Source organism: Copadichromis virginalis, linkage group LG4 (assembly GCF_057382275.1).
Source record: "Copadichromis virginalis isolate Kocher_CV1m ecotype Utaka linkage group LG4, C_Virginalis_male_GT1.1, whole genome shotgun sequence".
NCBI classification, from domain to species: Eukaryota; Metazoa; Chordata; class Actinopteri; order Cichliformes; family Cichlidae; genus Copadichromis; species Copadichromis virginalis.
The window spans coordinates 14,355,170-14,373,458 of NC_140621.1; the positions used below are offsets into that span (position 1 = coordinate 14,355,170).

Below are 18,289 nucleotides of genomic sequence, written 5' to 3' on the forward strand. Positions count from 1 at the left end.
AAAGAGTAATTCCAAAACATTTAAGGAAACATTTCCCTCTCAGCTACCATTTGGATGTTGTTTCTGGAACAAGGACTGCAAATGTTTTTCCTCTTTCGACCCCTCCCACTTTTTCCTGCTTTTGACTGTTCAGGAGGGGCAAAGGGACTTTGGGATTGTATTTTTTTTTCCCTGCTCACTGGCACAAAGCAAAACTGTAGACTGTGTGTACATGTGTGCGTGTGTACTCAGACACATGGAATAAATGGTCTGTAGGCGGCTACAATGCCGAGATTGATCCATACTCCAGTGAGGCATCTGTGCCTCTTGACGTGTCTGTGTATGTGTATTAGAGAGACCCTGGTGTTTGGCCTGAAGAAATGGAAACTGCTGACATCCTACCAGGACTTCAACAACCTTGACAGGTGGTGGTGGTGGTTGGAAATGTAGTGTGTGTGTGTGTGTGTCGAGGGTGCATCTATGTTTTGCACGTCTTACACATGAGCTAATGATTAAAAAGTGGCTTAAAGGTGAGGATAATTTGTTAAAACAACATGGCTGCCACCTAGTGCGACACACATGGACACTCGCCGATGTGTTTAAAAGTGGCAGTAATTTAAAAAAAAAAAAAAAAAAATAGTGAAAGTGCTAGAAACAATTCGGGCTTTGTGTCAAGAGTTGAACTAATGCCAAATAATTTCATCGAAACAGTGCGGTTATTCCTAAAAAGTAGGAACTGTAAAATGTCCAAGTCAGGAAATGTTGCAAAATATGCTTTATGTTCGTAGATGAGCAACTTTGCCTTTTTTTGATTTACAGTGGTGAATTTAGCAACAGCATTTCAGCTCACCTTTTATGTAAAGTGATTGCAGGAAACATTGCAGCTAACAGTTGTTGTTGTTGTTGTTGTTTGTTTGTTTTTAAATACTGTATCAAACCTTCATTGTGTTACTGCTGATGTAGACCGAGCTTCCTCTTTATATATAAACCGGTCGCAGAGCACTGACTGTGACAATTCATCCAATTTGAGTTTACAAAACAAGACGTGGTCCTTTTTTTATTTTTGTTGTTTTTGTTTTGTTTTATTCTAGCAGATCAGTTTTGAAGTTTGTAGAGGATGAATGGAAGCACCACTGTTTTAGTCAGCTGAAGGACAAAATCGCACTACTATCTTTGAAAACAACATGATCAAGATAAAATGACGCCGCTGGTTTCCATTCCAGGGATTCTCTTTTTTGTCATAAATCAAGGACACACCTTTCCAAGAAAGCAGTGACTTCCCCTCCTTAAAAGCCAAACTCATCCCTTTCTTAAACCGCGGTTTATGATTATTAAGACCTATTTTAAATTGTAAATTATGTTTGATTACATAATTTGTGCTATTTCCAAAGTCGATGAATAATCATGTTTTAATAATGTTAGTGTTGACCCCAAAATTGGATTTATGCATTTGGTCATAATTGAGTAAACCCAAATCAAATCAATGTCTTGGGTAAAGAGTGTAAAAGTACTCAGCATTATTTACAGCATTTCAGGCCCCTTCTGTTCATGACTTGCTGAATAAAGGCTGTGTTGTTTGAGGGCTTGGCTCCACTTTACACACATGCAGCAGTTGCTCCTCTATTAGTATTTCATAAAAAAGTTGGTGGCATGTTTGCTGTAGTGTTAAACGGCAGTTGCCTTTACCATCAGTTACCATGGGGAGAGCAGGGCTTTAATCGTGAACATCACAACTTCAAGGAAAGAAAGCGCACACCTAAAATATTGTGAATTATAAACACAGTTGAAAGCAGAAGGAAAGTGAGGTTTGTGTTGTTGTTTAATATTGACATCAGTGCATAGATGATACTGCAAAACTGCACAGATGGAAAATTGTGCCATTTTCTGGGTAAAACCTCATTGCTGCTTTTCAGAGTTAACGTGTGTGTATGTGTGGGTGGGTTTGGTGTGCATGTGTGAATTTGTAAATGCAGGTCTACGGCAGTCTGTGTGTGTGTGTGTGTGTGTGTGTGTGTACAGCTTGTGCAGTGTTTTTGAATCAAAAGCGCATTCACTGCAAACCCACACATAACTGTTTGCACATGTTGGTGATCATACGGCAAAGAGGTGCAGGGACTCTAAGCACACGTGCACACACACGTTTAAATGCGAGCGTTAATAAAAACTGTGTCTAATAAGGCAGAGTGTGGAAGAATCCACCTACACAGTGTTATCACAGTGAGAGAATAAAGGCACAGTGCATTACTTCTGTATGTATTGTGTTTGCATGCACGCCTTTGCGATAGATTGGAAAGCTGCATTTGGTATTGATTTAAAATGGTGTGTGTGTGTGTGTGTGGCTGCTGACGGACTGCAGTTTTAATGTACTGATTTAGATGCAGGGGAAACTCGGCAAGCACAGCATGTCTCTTGGATTCCCACAGGACTAATACAGAAACACACACGTTCATTCCCTCCCCCCTCCTGCCCGTATACAGGCAGCACCCTTTCCCCTACACACATGGTTAGTTTTATCAGGGTAATGGCCGTGGAGTGTGTTCAGTAATGGTTCAGGGGGGGGGGGATCTGGGGGTCCTCGGCTAAACATGAAACCTTTTCCAGCTCTTCAGAAGGTTGCGCTTGGAAGAAGCTGTAATGGTTCAAAGTTTGCCGGTGGACAGATTGCACATGTGATGAGGGTGGAGTCTAATAAAAACGATCGATAACCGTATCGTGTTAAGATATGAAGTGATTTACGGGGATTCGCGCTCTCCATGGAACTGGATGCAGTGGTGTGTAGTGGTTGAATATTACTTATATTGAGGTTTTATTAATAACACCTTTATAAATGTATGGGGAAAACTCTAAACATAAACTGTTATATATTATATTATGCAGCAGGCATTTTTCTGATAAACGCTCCTGTGACCTCTTGATTTATGTCAGAGTCTAATGCACAGTGGCCAGTGCAGGAATAATCTGGTCAGCTAAAAAGTCATCTTCAGCTATTTTTATTATGTTATGTCTCATAGTGAAGCGAAGATTTAAAAAAACAAAAAAGGTACACATTATCAGTTTGATTCTTTCCAACATTAGATTTTGCTGCCTTATCTTTGTAAAGTGAAGCGCTTTCAGTTTTGTGATGACACAAAATGTGACTTGTTACCAGGAACGGTACATCGGGTGCAAAGCTACAGCAAATTTAAAAGAAAATACGTCAAGAAAAACTGAATATGTGCGCTTTTTTTCTTCTTCTATATTTGTGTTTCTGAAAACACATTTCAGGTTTCAGTAATCGTCAGCATATTTCTAAAAATATTTCACTGTTGTTATGTGTTACTACCCTTTTTTTTTTTTTTTTTAAATATTTATAGCATTGTGTAATCAAGCTAACTGTTCATTTCCATGAATCGTTGTTGTGATTAACAGGTTGAGCTCAAGCTGTAACAAACATTTAATGTGTTGGGTATTTTTGCAGTGTGTGTGTAATTTATATTACATATACATCTTTGGCCTAATGCTGAAATACATTTGCTTTTAATTATATTTTTTAAATAATGGAAAACATTTTGTCTGTGAGTTGTTTATAAGGTTGAGTACATTTTTACTTGGTCAGATTTGTCTCATAAAAGCTGTCAGCATGTAATCCAGAGCTCTATCTGACAGACAGTTGAGTTTGAGGTAAATCCCTGTCCCACCCTGAACAGAGACGCACTCCTCCTCGTGCCCCACATGGCTGCATTCCTCTTGTGACGATTGTGGCTTTCGGTTGGTGGTTACATTAACTTCCCTCCTTTCTGAGTGAAGTCTGTCTGTGGTCTGTCTTGTTGAAATGGAGTGCATGGCTGCTCAGTAATAATGTGATTACAGCAGACTGCTCGGGCACAGTAGCATCAGCACATATTGATTTAGCTCCCCTCGCCCAAAAACACACACAGGAAGGAATGACATCACGTACAGAATAAAAAAACATTGACTGTTTGTGTTGTTTGGCCTCGCGGTTACAAGGGTGACTGACAGTCTTCGTTCTTTTTCCTATAGGCGATGCCTTCCCGGCAGGCTCCAGCCCCTTCCTGTCAGGCTATCCAGGCCCCTCCTCTCTGACCTCTGACCCTGCATACAGATCCGCAAATCCCAGCAGTCTGCAGATGGCTCAGCTGTGGGCATCGCATGCTCATGATGGTAAATCACCTACATTTGCATTTCTGTTTCTATCCTCCTTTTCTGTCCCAGTACATAATTCAAAGGCAGAGTGGCATCATATTTTCATGGCATTTTTCACAATCCTGTCCTGACCAATGCCCAGGAGGCCTGTTCCTCATTGCTTACTCCGCTGGGATCCTGTTCCATTTCTGTCTCACGGCTGGTAGCTCTGCTGCTGGCTCTGTCCTGAATGTGCCTTGGTTCCTCTGTCCTCGACCAGTCCTTTACTTTCGCCTGTCATCTGTTTCTGTAATCGGTCTTCCTCTCTCTTGTTCTTTTTTGAGCCTTCTGTCCAGTACGCACTTTGTCTCTGTCGGCGTCTCTCTAGTTCTCCTGCCCTACTTTTCATACACCATCCTGCCCGAACACACTTTTAGACACACAGAGGATTGTCTCCTTGGACTCCTCGTTTCCTTAACTTGCCTGTGACTTTCCTCAAGGCTTGTTCATTAAGTGATTGAATCTCGGTCCCCTCCTCATTCCCTTGTGTCCTTTTGCAACTCCTTATCAAATCTCACTGGAGTAGGTCAGATAGGGTAGAAAACAAACCCCACCGTGCATTTCAGCAAGGTAAGAGAAGGACAAATGGATTTCATTTAAGATGCCTTTTAAAAGTGATTGCGTTGCCTTGTGTGACACACGGCTTGCTCAGTGCTTTTCAAACATTGTAAATCAAATTATGTGGTTAGTTTATTTATTTTAAGACTTTAAGACTCTGCTTGTTTCCTTCTAATGGTCAAGTGTCATTTCCTATCAAAAACAAATGGGGAAAAAAAGCTGTTTTTACAGTAGACCTCTTGTGCTTTTCCTTTTTCCATATGCTATTACAGTAGTGGATGCTCACATTAAACATGGCCACAGTTTAAAATAATGAGGTTGGTGTATGTGCAAGTAATCCTTGTGGGTCAAAAGCTCAGGCTTTAGACTAAACACTGTATGATGTCAGTGAGAGTGGATATGAGAGCACTAATATGGGTAGTCTTAGAGGTGCCCAGTGTGCAAATGTGAGGTAAAATGGAGCTTGCTGGCTGTATGTGAAACTCTTCCTTCAGGGTTGTGATTAGATCTCCTGTGTGGGAATAGTGCCACTAATTGCTCATTGTAAATGTCTAATTATAAATCTAAATTTAAAAGATGTAACCTGTTTCACTTTATATTCAGCCAGAGAAGGAAATATAAAGGGTGGATAAACTTTGACATTTGACTTAGGTTTGACTGGATTTAAGGTTGAAGTCTCTAAAGCTAAAAAAGCTAAACCCCCTGCTTGGTGAAGAAGACTCCTGAACAGAATCCTTCACGGGCTAAGAGAGATTCCTAATACCTGGTGGCTGGCTTTGATAGCAGCTAAAGTTACTCTAAGCTGGAGACAATTCTGGGCAGCAGCTAAGAGGCAGACTTTGGATATGCCTGGGATGCACCGTACTGCTACAGCTGAACCACAAATCAAAGCTGTTAAAGATCAAGGCTAGCTGTTAACTGTGGTTAAAGGGAGCTTTGCAAGAAACCCATCCTGCATGCTGTTACCCTCATTCCATCATGCCTCTTATATTTCTGTCTCCCAGTGCCTTCTTCTAATGCTGACACCCCTTAACACCCACCTCCTCGGCTTCTCCGTTTCTGCATCTCAGAACGAGGGGAGACCCATTTATACCTCTGCGCTGCCGCCGTTGCTTTTGGGCTGGAATGGCAACTGCGTCTTTAATACTTCTTGGAATGGCTGGAGTGTGAGAACAAGGAATGCCTCACCCTCCTTTTTTTCTTCTTCTTTCTCCTCTGCTTATGGCCTAACGTGGTGACACCAGCCAGCTCAGTCCTAACACAGAAATCCAAACACAAACCTTTGTCTATATTAAGATCTGGTCTCTGAGAGCAGCAGTTGGCTGTCGGGAGACTCTTGCCCAGCAACCCAGGCTGACCCACAAACAGTGATTTGTGACATGAGGTCAGCTGTAAATGTTTTATAAAGAAAAAAAAGAAACTGAGTCACAATTGATAGTGTGGTTAAATCTCTTGGAGCTGAAGTTGATTATTTAATTCAGTGGACAAAAAGAAAACTGATCAGCCACTTAACTGAGTGTCCAAATAAATACACGCACGTGTAGTTGAATTTCACCCTCTCATGTGTACGTTCTGATTTCATTTTCTCTAAAAGTCAGCAGATATTAAAGGAATCACTTTGAAAAGTTGGAGCATTAGAAAACGAAGGTATCTCCAGTCCTTATGTCAGCTGATTATAAGTTAAGTGGATAAAATTGTAGAAACTGCTCTCATTACACAGTAACTCAATCATTACAAGTTAAACAAACACCAGTTTAAACAGTCTGAAATGTTTAAACATCAAAGCAAGAGTCATTGAATGCATGACTAAGAGGAAGAAAGAATGATGTAATGATCTGAAATGCCTCCTTGTGATTTCCTCATACATGGTATTGCTTCAGACCAGCTGACTGTAACGTCTCAGAGTCCAGGGCGACAGTCCAAAACCCAAAGGTCTCAGATTTTACAATAAAATGACTGTAACTGTTAACGAATTATCAAACAGTCAAAGACTGATTATCTCCAGGTCAACTAATAGATTCAAAGTTGACTAATCAGAGCAGTCAGCATGTAAGTGTTGAGAAATTTCTACCTGATGGGTTAGAATGAGAATTTGGCCAATCATTGACCCTAAAAATCTTCATTGTAAAGAAGATAAATGCCATTACTGAACATTTAGCCGGTGCAAAGTGGAAGTGACACAACAGATAAATATCAGCATGAGTCAACAGGACTGACGTTCAGAGGATAAGCTAACAAAATTACCTTTTATATTTATACACTAATTAACTGAACTTTTCTGGTGTTTTCAGTGTCATTTCTATAACCTGCATTCTGTGTCTTCAGGCTACCCCCCTCTTCCAAGCAGCCTGTACTCCAGCCCTTACCTGGGGCACCTGGGGCACCTTGAGCCTCCCTCGCTCTCCCAGCACCCTCTCTATGATTCTCATAAAGGTCAGTATCTGTCGCCGACAACATTCACAAAGACCAGTTGCCTGAATTTATTGTACATATTCTGCCTTATCCTGTGATACATCAGCAGCAGTAGGTTTTGTGCTAAACCTTTTTATTATAGTGTGAAAGCCTATTTAGTTGTGGGCCCTGGCCAGAAATACAACACCAGATTTAGCCCTGATTCCTTTGTCATTTTCACACTATAATGTATGTCTCTTCTGTCATTCGGCTGTTGCCGATCTACTATAAGCCTGTTGCATTGTTACGTTTTCTTGGCAAGTTGACACATAAATATTTATTATTATTTTTCACCTCTGCTTGAGTGCTGCAGGATGCTGCTGTACTCTGCCTTCATCATCTGTTTCATCATCTGTCAGCATGCTGTGTGGTTGTTTGTGTTGTCTGACTTGTGTGTTATGTTGTGTTTCTAGAGGGATATTACCTGCCATCCTCCCTGAGGCAGTCACCTCTCCACCCCCCGTCTGCTGCCTCCAATACCCCGTCCAGCTCCACACCCCCACAGAGGACATCCCGGGAAGGGGTGAGGGAAAGGTCTTATCGGGGAGAGAGGGATAGAGACAGGGAAAGGGAGCGGGAACGTTCAAGAGAGGAGCAGCGGCCGCAGAGCGTGGTGGACTTGACACAGGACGGGAGAGGTGAGGAGGACCGCAGGGTAGGCAGGGAACGGGAACGAGAGAAGGAAAAGGACCGGGACGCAGAAAGAGACAGAGATGGTTGGTCCTTCCATCTACACCAGCAAAAGTCACACTCCCAGCCTTCCACAGTGGAGCCCAGATCCAGGCTGTCATCTCCACAGACCTCCTTCCCTCCTGGTGGGGGTGGAGGAACAGGCAGGTTTCATGGACCAGAACCAGACAGAGGGAGTCGGGACGAGGATAGCGGCTCTCGACTCCACCATAACTCTAATGCGAATAACTCAAACCCTCATTCAGAGAGACATAGGAGGAATGACTCTGTAGCCACGTCAGCTGGAACCCTCCACATATCCTATGTCCTTCCTCCTGCTCTCCAGTCCTCAGCAGCTGGAGCACCGCACCTTTCCACAACCAGAGAGTCTGTCAGGGAGCAACGCATAAGCGCACCTACGTATGTGCCTTCTGTGGAGGTTTATGATGAGCAGGCGGGGCCGATCCAGATAGCATCACAAGCGCGCGACAACAAACACAGAGACAGAGAACGGGAGCGTGACAGAGACGTGGAGCATGAACGGGACAGAGAGAGGGAGAGCTACAGGTTTCATGAGAAGATCCTCATGGAGCATCCTCGGCTCTCCCACTCAGGCGATTTAAGCAATCAAAGAGAGGAAGGTTCTGTGATTTGTTCCAATGGTTCCGTTGGTAAACGAAGCCAGGACACATCCCTCTCCTCCATCCAATCAAGGTTCAGCCCAGAAACCAGGGACATCTCTAAACACTCAAACAGATTAGGCATAGAGCGATCTGCGGCAGAGCCCAAGTGGAATCCTATCAGTCCGGTGACCAAATACGCTACAAGTCACATGGCTGCTCTGGCAGCCCAACACACGCTTTCTTCTCCCCACAGCCAGCAGACACACACGCGAATGTCACAGTCCCCTCACACATCCCATCGACACAACAGCAACACACAATCGACCCACAGCCATTCCCCCCAAACACACTCCTCCCAGCACGGACACGGGCGTGCAAGCGAAGAGGGTAGTCAGAGACGCTACCTGGACCCATCGGCACTCTACCGACCAGGGGGTTCCAGCGGTGGAGAGCGTGGTGGGGGATTGGGTTCGGATTCTAAAGAGGTTTCGGCCATGCAGAGCCTGATCAAATACAGTGGAAACTTTGCTGCTGAAGGCCCTGGTTCCTCCAGGAACATCACGGACGGCAGAGGGCCCTTTGGTGGATTGGGGAACATTGGGATGGAAATCGAGAGGGAAAAGGAGAGGGAGAAAGAGAGAGAGCGAGAAAGGGAGAGGGATAGGATAGCAGTTTGCTCCGGTGGTTCAGGAGCATTAAGGATGCCTCAGCTGAAGAGAGAACAGGAGCGACCCGACAGTGCCCGCTCCTTTGGTCGGGAAGGTGAGGGCGAGGTGCGCCACCCTCCGGTTGGGATTGCTGTTGCTGTGGCTCGGCAGAGAGACAGCGGGGCCACCAGTAAACAGACGAGTGGGAGCTCAGACACACAGAGACCCCTGCTGCAAACCGCTATTAAAGGTCAGTACTTCTTTGGTCTTCTTCAGCTAAAAACTCCTTTTTTTTTTTTTTTCTTTTCCTGGTGACTGATAGACGTACAAATCTGAGTGCAAATTGCACTCAGTGTGGGTTTTAAAATACTTCCAGGAGTCACATTCACTGAACTGATAACACAATATTTTAAAGTTACTGGCAAGTTAAATCAAGCGTACTTAGAACATTGTTCAAATGTATTTGCTTGTGCTTTCAACTCTCCACTGTGGCTTCTCTCTGAATTGTTCTGCAGGGAACACAGATCCCTTCAGTTAAATGAACCAAGAGCAAATGATTCCTCATTTTGGTTTCTATGAATAATAGACGATTCATTTTCTCCCGCCTCAAAGTCATATTTCCTCAGCCCCCTGTTTGACACTGAGGTGTTCATGCGTGCAACATGATTTGAATGGTTAAAAACAACTCCCCCCCCCCCCCCCCCCCCCCCCCCCACAATTTGACTAATTATGTCATAGGGTGTATTTTGTTGAATGGCTCTCTGCTGGCTGCATTGCAATTCCTGCCATATTACACTCCATTCTTGGACGTCAAGGTCATTCAGCTCCAGTGCTCCCGCTCCATCTCCTTGTTTCTGTTTCTTTCTCAGCACCGTGTGTCATTGAGCTCTTTCTATCTTCCCACAGCTCGGCCTCACTCTCTCTCTTGCTCTTTTCATTGAGTTGAATATCTCTCTGCCTCCCCACCCTTCTTTCCTTTCAGAAAAGGGTTTTGTAGAGGTACTCCCCCCTTGTCCCACCTCTGGGCCCTCTACTCTTTCTCCACTCGTTCCCCCCCTCTGCATTAAACATGTCATTACAGAGTGCAGCTAAAAGCTACAAACAAGCCTTGAATTACAATAAGACCATGGCTGCGTTGCTAAGCAATGGATCAGTCTTGAGTGACTGTGTGTATATTAGGAATTGTGTGTATTTATGAGCTACTGTAGATGCACATGCAGTGCATCCCTGTTTGCGATTGGAGGGGGGGGGAGTTAGTCATTTCCTTCCTTGAGCAGATTGATTTGCTAATAGCCTCAGTCCCTCATGCTAGGAGGAGCTCTAAATAAACAGCAGAAGAATTACACTGGAAATAGATGGATGTGTAAATGGAAGGAAGCACGAAGTGGTCTAATGATAGGAGAGACCATCTATCAATAGGTTGATGGACCGGAGGAGAAAAGTGTGTCAGGAAAGTAAGAAGAGTATGAGACAGATGGAAGCACAGCAATGACGAATGTGGGGGAAGAAGAGGGGGCACGCAGTGTTTATCCCTGATACAGAAAGGATAGCATGTGGGGCCGGCTCCTTGTAACCTTGGTAACAGTGTAGAACCCTTTCCTGTGGAGCATGTCAGGGATTGTTAAAGTCTCTTGTCCTTTTATAGGCTACACACACACACACACACACACACACACACACACACACACACACACACACACTCTCTCTCATGACTGAAAGGTTTGGCACACATGTATAAAACCTTCTGCTGCTTGGGGACCCTCAGTCAGCGTTGATGAGATGGAAAAGGGTTAATGGGAGAGAGGAGGAGACCCTCATGTTTATTCTGGGTTGCCCGCTTGAGTGCTGCTCCCCTTCCTCCTCTTTTCTTCCTCCTCAGTCTTTTGCCGTTGGCTCTCATAGTAAGCAGGATGGGTTTAAGGCCCTGTGTATGCAGTAGTAAGGCAGCGATGGCAGGTTCACGTGTCTCCTGCGGCACTAGACTAATAATTGATGCGAGCTGGCAGCTGGAGTGAGAGCCGTCGCTCCATTTCTGTGTGTGTTTGTACAGTTTGTGTGCACACACACTCTGTTTGGAGAATGAAGCTTAACATAATGATTTTTTTGTAGCCTCTCTGCTCATTATGACATGCTGTGCCACCTTTAGTCGCTGTCACCTTGTATTTTTCCCCTTCTGTTCTCTGTTGTCACCCATCGTGCTCAACTTTATAACCTGCCAGAGTTTCCTTTTTCATCCCTACTATAGACCAGAGAGATGTCCAATAGTAGAGTGCACTGTAGCAGGTAGCATAATATGGCTGTTATAGCCCATCATATTTTCTTCTATGGTGTAGTATCGAAGAAAATGTGATGATGAATCCTTTTCTCTCTTCCCGTCTTCCTGAATGTGTAGATGAAGAACGTGGAGAGGACCGTGCTCGCCACCACAATGACAGACTGCTGGCTGGCCGGCTCGAACGTGAGCAGGAGAAAGTGCTCAGGTGGGGAAGTAATTCAGCTATTGATTTTTTTTATTTTATTATTTTTTTTTATTGTTAGTAACCCAGTTACTCATTAGTCATGAATCATGTTTAAACAAGTCTATTGGGCCACCTGCAGGTCTCTTCTTTAAACAATATTAAATTAAAATCGTAGCCTGTATATAAAGGGTGGAAGAATCAACTGTGTCACCTGTTGCTTTGTGACTTAAACTCTGTGGTTTTCACCACTTTGTGAGTTTGGTGCTACATGTGACCATATTTGCAGTGCAGAGTTCAAACTTATGAGCAAGCTCAGCTAACGAGCTGTATCCCGAACAGTCGACACAGACTCCTGCTAATTCCTGTGAAGGAACAAATAAGGGACTAGAATTTTTACTCACCAAAACTGGAGCACAGATTTAATTCCAGTAAAAATGCTAGTGAAGAGGTCCAGTTCAGCCACTCAGATTCGCTGATACAGCACAGAGCAGGTAGCCAGTTTGCATCCACCTGTCTGTCAAAGAAGTCATGTTCCTGTTAATGCAAAATTTTAAGCCTGAACAAAATCAAAATCTTACTGTGTACCGTTGTTATGAACGTGGTTAAAAATGTTTATGTAGCACACTGTAAACTGGTTTCTTTCTGCTGTAAAGTCGAATGCATTATGGGAGTCCACTGGGATTGACTCTTTTGGAGCTGTCCTTGAAACTGAAGTTTTTGGCATTTCCACTCTGCCTTCATTTCTCAGGGGTTGTCCCTTTATTAAACGGATTTTGTTTCCTTTTAGAGAGTCCAAGGAACTTGCAGAGTTTACTCAGATGCACCCTGCCCCACTATCTAGCAGCTTGACACCCAGTATGATGACATCCAGCCTCATGACCCCAAACCTTGTGGTCACTGGAGGGGCCGCTCTGGCAGGGGCAGGACGATGGCCTCCTGACCCCTCAACTTTGACCTCTCACTCGTGGATACCCCGGTCTGGAGCTCCCCCAGTCTGGCTCTCTGGCTCTCCATACAGTATGTAGATGTGCTTTTGTCTCACACTTTAGATTTTTCCTCAAACCCCTCGTAACATCGTTGAGGAACTCAGTTGTGTAACTGGCGATTTTAATAATTTTGTGCTTTATGTCAAGAGAAAAGTCAACAAAAGCTGAAATAATGAATCTTTTATTCAAGCTGCAGAAAATTAATAAAGACACATTGTTGATTGTGCTGCTTTTATTTTGACTGTTGTTTCAACATTTATTTATTTGTTTAGAGTAAACAATTATTTAACGGATTATTTGGAAGTAATCATACAGAAAGCCCTAGTTTAATTATTGTTTGCATTAAAAACAAAGTGGTAAACACATGTTACGTGTGTTACAGTCGCTTTGTTTGATGGAAACCTTACATGTTGGAGTTTTAAATAAGCTCCTTGAGCACTGAAGGAGACACCCAGATGTGGGACAGATAGCACAGCACGCCGTTAAAGGAATTAGCGGTTTTAACTCTGTATGCTTTTGCACTTTCAGAATCATTTCTATCTTACTGTCTGTCAGCGTTATAACACCTGGTGCTAAACGTAGAGCACACATGCTTTGTCTAGCTTTTCACACGTGGCTTTTCCTGATTGGTGTTGTCTGTCCGTCGAGCGGTTCAATCAGCAGCAGCCCCGTTGAGTCAAGTGCCGCAGACATTCCTGGTCTCTCCAGGACATTCCAGACCTTCTTCTTCCAACGCACACTGTCCAGAAATAACAGCACAGAGATGCAAACTCACTCACTCACGTGTATGCTTGCATAAGCATGTAAGGTTTAAAAACATGCAACACTGAGACACATGGTCATGCAAAGCTCCCAAAGGGCCTTCTCTGTCTAGACACGGAGGACAAAAAACCCCCAAAAACAAAATACTCTCTCAAGCAGCTAAATTCAGTGCACGCTCCCACATGTGATTCCATTATGCTTTCACTGCAAGTATAAATACTGAATGAAGAATAGCACTGGGTAAATGTTGGATTCAGTTGACTTTCTCTTCTTTTCATCTGACGTTTTTCGCACTTCTGCCTCCATTTTTTTCACCCTTTTATTCTCCCCCCCTCCTATTCAGGCCTGGGTCCCTCTTCACTCCACCAGACCCTCCCCCCAGGCTACCCACCCTCTCTGCCAGGCTCGATGCCCCCTCCCTACCAGTTTGCCAGAGATCCGCAGTCTGGACAGCTAATCGTCATCCAATCCGAACACCTGCCACACTATGGTAGGAAAGCTGTTGTCTTTGTAAAAGTGTCAGTGCAAGTTGGCTTCCGCCTTGCTCGAGCGAAAACAAAGGAGTACCACTTTTATACAGACAGATGTTACTGTTTGTACTTTCTGTAAACAAATGAAAATGGAAAATCACTCATGTTTCTCTGGCTTCATTTTATAATTTGCCATCAGCTGAGGCTATTCTTTGACCATAAGCCACCCTAAACCCTGTATCTGTGATCCTGTAGCAGTGCATTGTACTTCTTTTCCCCTTGTACATACTCAACTCAGTTTCAGTCGTTTTCCTTTACAGTTGAGTAACACCTAATGTGCATGGGGTAGTTATAGCAATGCAACAAGGCAACAGTTTTTATATTAAAACTACATCAGCTGGTTTCCTCAGTGCCCAAAAGCTACAAAAAGGACGTGGAGTATCACAGTAGTAAACAAACCCAAGTTCCAATAATTCTTTATCAAATTAAGAATATCCAAAAAAATCTTTTTGTAAGTGGGGAAAAAACTGCTTTGTAAAAAGCAGAAACTTTGAATGGACATTTAATTTTACTTTCTCCTCATGGCTCTGGCTGCTGTTCTGCAGGTGGTGATGTACTGGAGCGTGGAGCCCCAGTGTGGTCGGGTGTGTACGGTACAACCAGCACTTTGCAGCATGCGGCCCAGCTGCAGCTCCTCTCTCAGCAGCAAATCCTCCGACAACACGAGCTACTCATGATTCAGCAGCACACAGCGCAGGTCCTGGAGCTACAGAGGAATGCACAGATAGCTGTGAGTGAACTTTGTGCTGTTAAGCACCTTCATGTCAACAAACACCATATTTAAAGACATTTCCATGAATATTACACATTGTACAGTCCAGCTGTATGTAGACATAAAGGCATAAACACAGCAAAACAATATTAGATTGGCTTGCAGTAGGGTTTTAGTTCCCTGCTTTGATTGCGCTTCCAAAAAGTAAAGATCAGTAAACAGCCATATCCTGCAGCTGCAAAAGAATACAGCCAGGAAAGTCTAAACAAAGCACATCCCACAATTCATATCCTGAGTCTGTCACATCATACACACACGGTGCGTGCGTCTGTCAGAAATATCTCCTCTCCTGTGTTGTAGGAGCGCCTAAAGGCCAGTGAGCACCGGCCAGAGATGGAAGACAAAGCAGACAAGCGTAACACTGACTCAAAGCCCAGACCCTCCTCAATTTCATCCCCGTCTCCCTCACCGGTGCTGCATCCCCGCAAACCTCCTCCTTCCTCTCGATCTCCAACCCCGTCGACATCGTCCCTAACCCCGCTGCCTCGGCTCCCCTCTCCAGTGACCACACTGAAGTCAGAGGAAGGTGGGCAGAGAGTACTGTCTCCGCCGAAGCCCCTGCCTCACCCGCCTTCACCCCGTTCAGCGTCTCCCCCCCCTTCCTCGCCACGGCGGCCTAAACAAGAGATGTCTGAAGAGGGGGAGGTGGGACAGAGGGAACAGAGAGAGGGGCAGAAACCGACCTCTGCACCCTTTCAAAGCATGTACGCCGGTGAGTCTGGAGCAACCTAACAAGTGTATAATGCAGCCATCTTTGCTTTTCATCATCATGTCAGCTAGAGTGGATACATAAGACTTTTATTTCACGGTAGTCCAAACATAAAGTGTCTTAAGCAATGAATTAATCAGACCTACCTCCTGATATCAGACAAATTTGCAGTTCTAACTTATATTTTTGTTTGCCTTTGTGACAGATCTCCCTCCAGGTTATCCTTACCAGTCCATCACGGCCCCATTTGGCTCACCTTTTCCTCCTTATCACATCCCAACACCCACAGGGGAAAATGCAGAAGCTGTCCCACCCCGTCGTGTCTGCTCTCCTGCTTTAGCTGCCCCTTTGCCCTCAGCCCATCTCCATTCAAGGCTTTTGGACACAGATATCATGCCTCAAAAGCTAGAGCAGTCAAAGTCGGCATCTTTCCTCAAACAGGAACCTGATGTGGAGCAGGGAAAGCTTGACATAACACCAGAGCCACTCGGACCTCTTCAGCAAAGCTGTAGTCCTGCCCAAGTCACCCAGGACAATGAAGACGACAGGGAACCCCCAAAGCCACAGCCTCAACCGTTACCTCTGCATGTCCCTAGTCCTCCACCACAACGAGCCAGAGGGCTGGAAATCAGGGAGGAAGAGAAGGAAGAAGGTCAAATCAAAATAGAAGTTTCAGCTTACTCATGTCTGACAGCATATTCTGAGCCTCCTACACTCACAGAAGCTGAACCTAAATCCAAGGTCATAAAGGATCCAGACCAAACACATTATGCAGAGTGCATCAGCACAGATTCAGACAGACAAGAACTGTCTCAGACATGTGCATCACTAGATCAAACCACCAGCGCTTCATGTGAACAGGAACAGCCAGACAGTCCAGTCATCTTGGATGCTCCGAGTCCAAAAGAAAGTCTGGTTGATCCTCCTCTCTATCCACTTCCTGCCCCTACCTCTCCACTTCCACTTGTCATCAGTTCAGGAGATCCCATGGCAGGGATGCTCGCCTTATTGACAGCTAGTGAGATCGTCCATCCTCTATCCATCACCCCACCTGCCCCAACACTCATACCACAGATTGAAAGCTGCAGCACTGCAGGACCTATGGAGATGGTGGCGCTGGAGGGGATGGCCCTGCTTAGCCAAATGGCTCAGCAAGAGTTAGAAAACAGCCATAAGGAGCAAGGTAAGCAGTTTCTAACAGATGTAATAAACAGCTATTTATATTTATGAACTCCTCTAATTTTAGTTTTTTCTGCATCCCATCCAGATGTGACATTAGAGGGTCTAGACTGTCTTCTTGAAGCAAGCAAACAAATCCTTCTGGAGGCCATAGAGAAACAATCCCACATTGATCTGCCCAGAACGCTGGACCCCAACAAGAAGTACAGCTGGCGGCAGAGGAAAGAGGAGCCGGTAAGATCAAGAAACGTGTGGCCCACAATTGAAAATGAGCCGGTTTAGGAAATGTTTCTCACCTCGTTGCCTCTCTTTGCAGCTGTACAGTAAACTGCCTCTGGATGTGTTGGACACAATGGAAGTGGAACTCCGTGTCCGCTTGGCTGAGCTGCAGAAGACTTATAAAGAGAAGCAGAGAGAGCTCAGCAAGCTCCAGAGACGCAGAGACAAGCGGTAATTTTTTTTTAACACTGCTTGCACACTTGCTGTAAGAGTCACTACTACGCGAAATAATCACAAAAGTGCGAAAAATGCTTCCATGCCTCCGCTCCTGGACTAACACACGCTTAAAATTGTTTTGTTGTGTCAGTGAGCGCCAGCTGCAGGAAGATGAGAGGCGCAGTCTGACCAGACGGGGTAGGGGGCGACCTAGAAAGAGGAAACACTTGGCCACACCTACCAAACTGGACAGCAGGCCTGGAAAGTGAGTGAACCCACAAATGTAATCTGCTGCTGGCTTTTGCCGTTTGTTCTCCTTTATGCATGTTTTTCTATATGCATATTCAGCAAAGGTGGATATTTCTGTCCCAGGGTGGGTAGGGCGGTGCAATACTCGGAGGATTCTGAAGCAGGGGAAGGACAAAGGAAGAAGTTCCGGGTGTCCAGAGAAGAAGAGGAGACAGAGGCAGGAAGTGGAGGCTTGAAAGTGAAAAAGAAGAAAAAGAAGAAGAGCTGGAATGACACGGAGCCATCTACCAGTCATCCGCTGGAGGTAGGCTACCTGGAAGTGTATTTTTTTTGGCAGTAGGGTAATGAGACTGGTCTCGTATAATTAATGATGAGTCTATGGTGATGGTCTTAGGTGCTAAAGGCAAAGCGCGGCCTCCTATGTGAGCAGGAGCAGCTGGCGTCAGACCTCGACAGAGCGCTCTCTCTCTCGCAGCTCGGCTCTCTCGGCGCATCACGCAAATTCACCTCCAGCACGAAATCGGAGAAGTCGAAGAGCAAGTCTGTGGAAAGTCGACTCAAGGAGAGAGGAATCCACTCCTCGGTCAAAGCAGGAAAACACAAGATGGCTTCCGAGGCTTCTGCTTCAGACGCTGCCCGGAAAGTGAAAGGTCAGAAGAAGACAGCTTTGTTCTCTCCCATGAGATCAGAGCTCAGCAGCTGCTCTAACAGTGAGTACCTGGAGACAAAAAGTAGCTTCATGTGTCTTTTCCCCAACTGTCAACACAGCCTGAGTTATAGAGTGACCTACTTTTAGCTAATGCTGATACAGTGTCACCTTTTATATAATTCATGGTTAGACTTGGAAAATTAAAAGTGCAGCACATACTCATGTTTTATGCCACTTACGTCATTTTACATTTGTCAGTCACTGGCTTCAGCACACAGAAAAGTGCTGTAGAGATGGGAGTTGGGTCTGAAGTGGTGGGAATTAGATTTGCATGTGCAAGACTTCCACAGATAAAGTGCATCAGAACCACTGAGAGCAATTTAAAGGTGCACATGTGGATCAGTTTCTGGGTGACCTGCTTGGTCACTCACTAATCTTGTCTTTTTTTGT

At 44.7% G+C, this 18,289-nt stretch overlaps 1 protein-coding gene across 1 annotated transcript in view; it reads left to right on the forward strand.

Moving 5' to 3' along the window:
* Positions 1-18,289, forward strand: part of tnrc18 (trinucleotide repeat containing 18) — a 46,169-nt gene that overhangs the window by 12,360 nt on the left and 15,520 nt on the right. The window contains exons 3-16 of the mRNA XM_085453730.1: positions 4,000-4,140; positions 7,045-7,152; positions 7,584-9,359; positions 11,502-11,589; positions 12,356-12,585; positions 13,660-13,806; positions 14,392-14,576; positions 14,919-15,330; positions 15,533-16,510; positions 16,595-16,740; positions 16,823-16,956; positions 17,093-17,206; positions 17,314-17,494; positions 17,585-17,900. Coding sequence (XP_085309856.1) covers positions 4,000-4,140; positions 7,045-7,152; positions 7,584-9,359; positions 11,502-11,589; positions 12,356-12,585; positions 13,660-13,806; positions 14,392-14,576; positions 14,919-15,330; positions 15,533-16,510; positions 16,595-16,740; positions 16,823-16,956; positions 17,093-17,206; positions 17,314-17,494; positions 17,585-17,900 — 4,956 coding nt within the window. The remainder of the gene's footprint in view (positions 1-3,999; positions 4,141-7,044; positions 7,153-7,583; positions 9,360-11,501; positions 11,590-12,355; positions 12,586-13,659; positions 13,807-14,391; positions 14,577-14,918; positions 15,331-15,532; positions 16,511-16,594; positions 16,741-16,822; positions 16,957-17,092; positions 17,207-17,313; positions 17,495-17,584; positions 17,901-18,289) is intronic.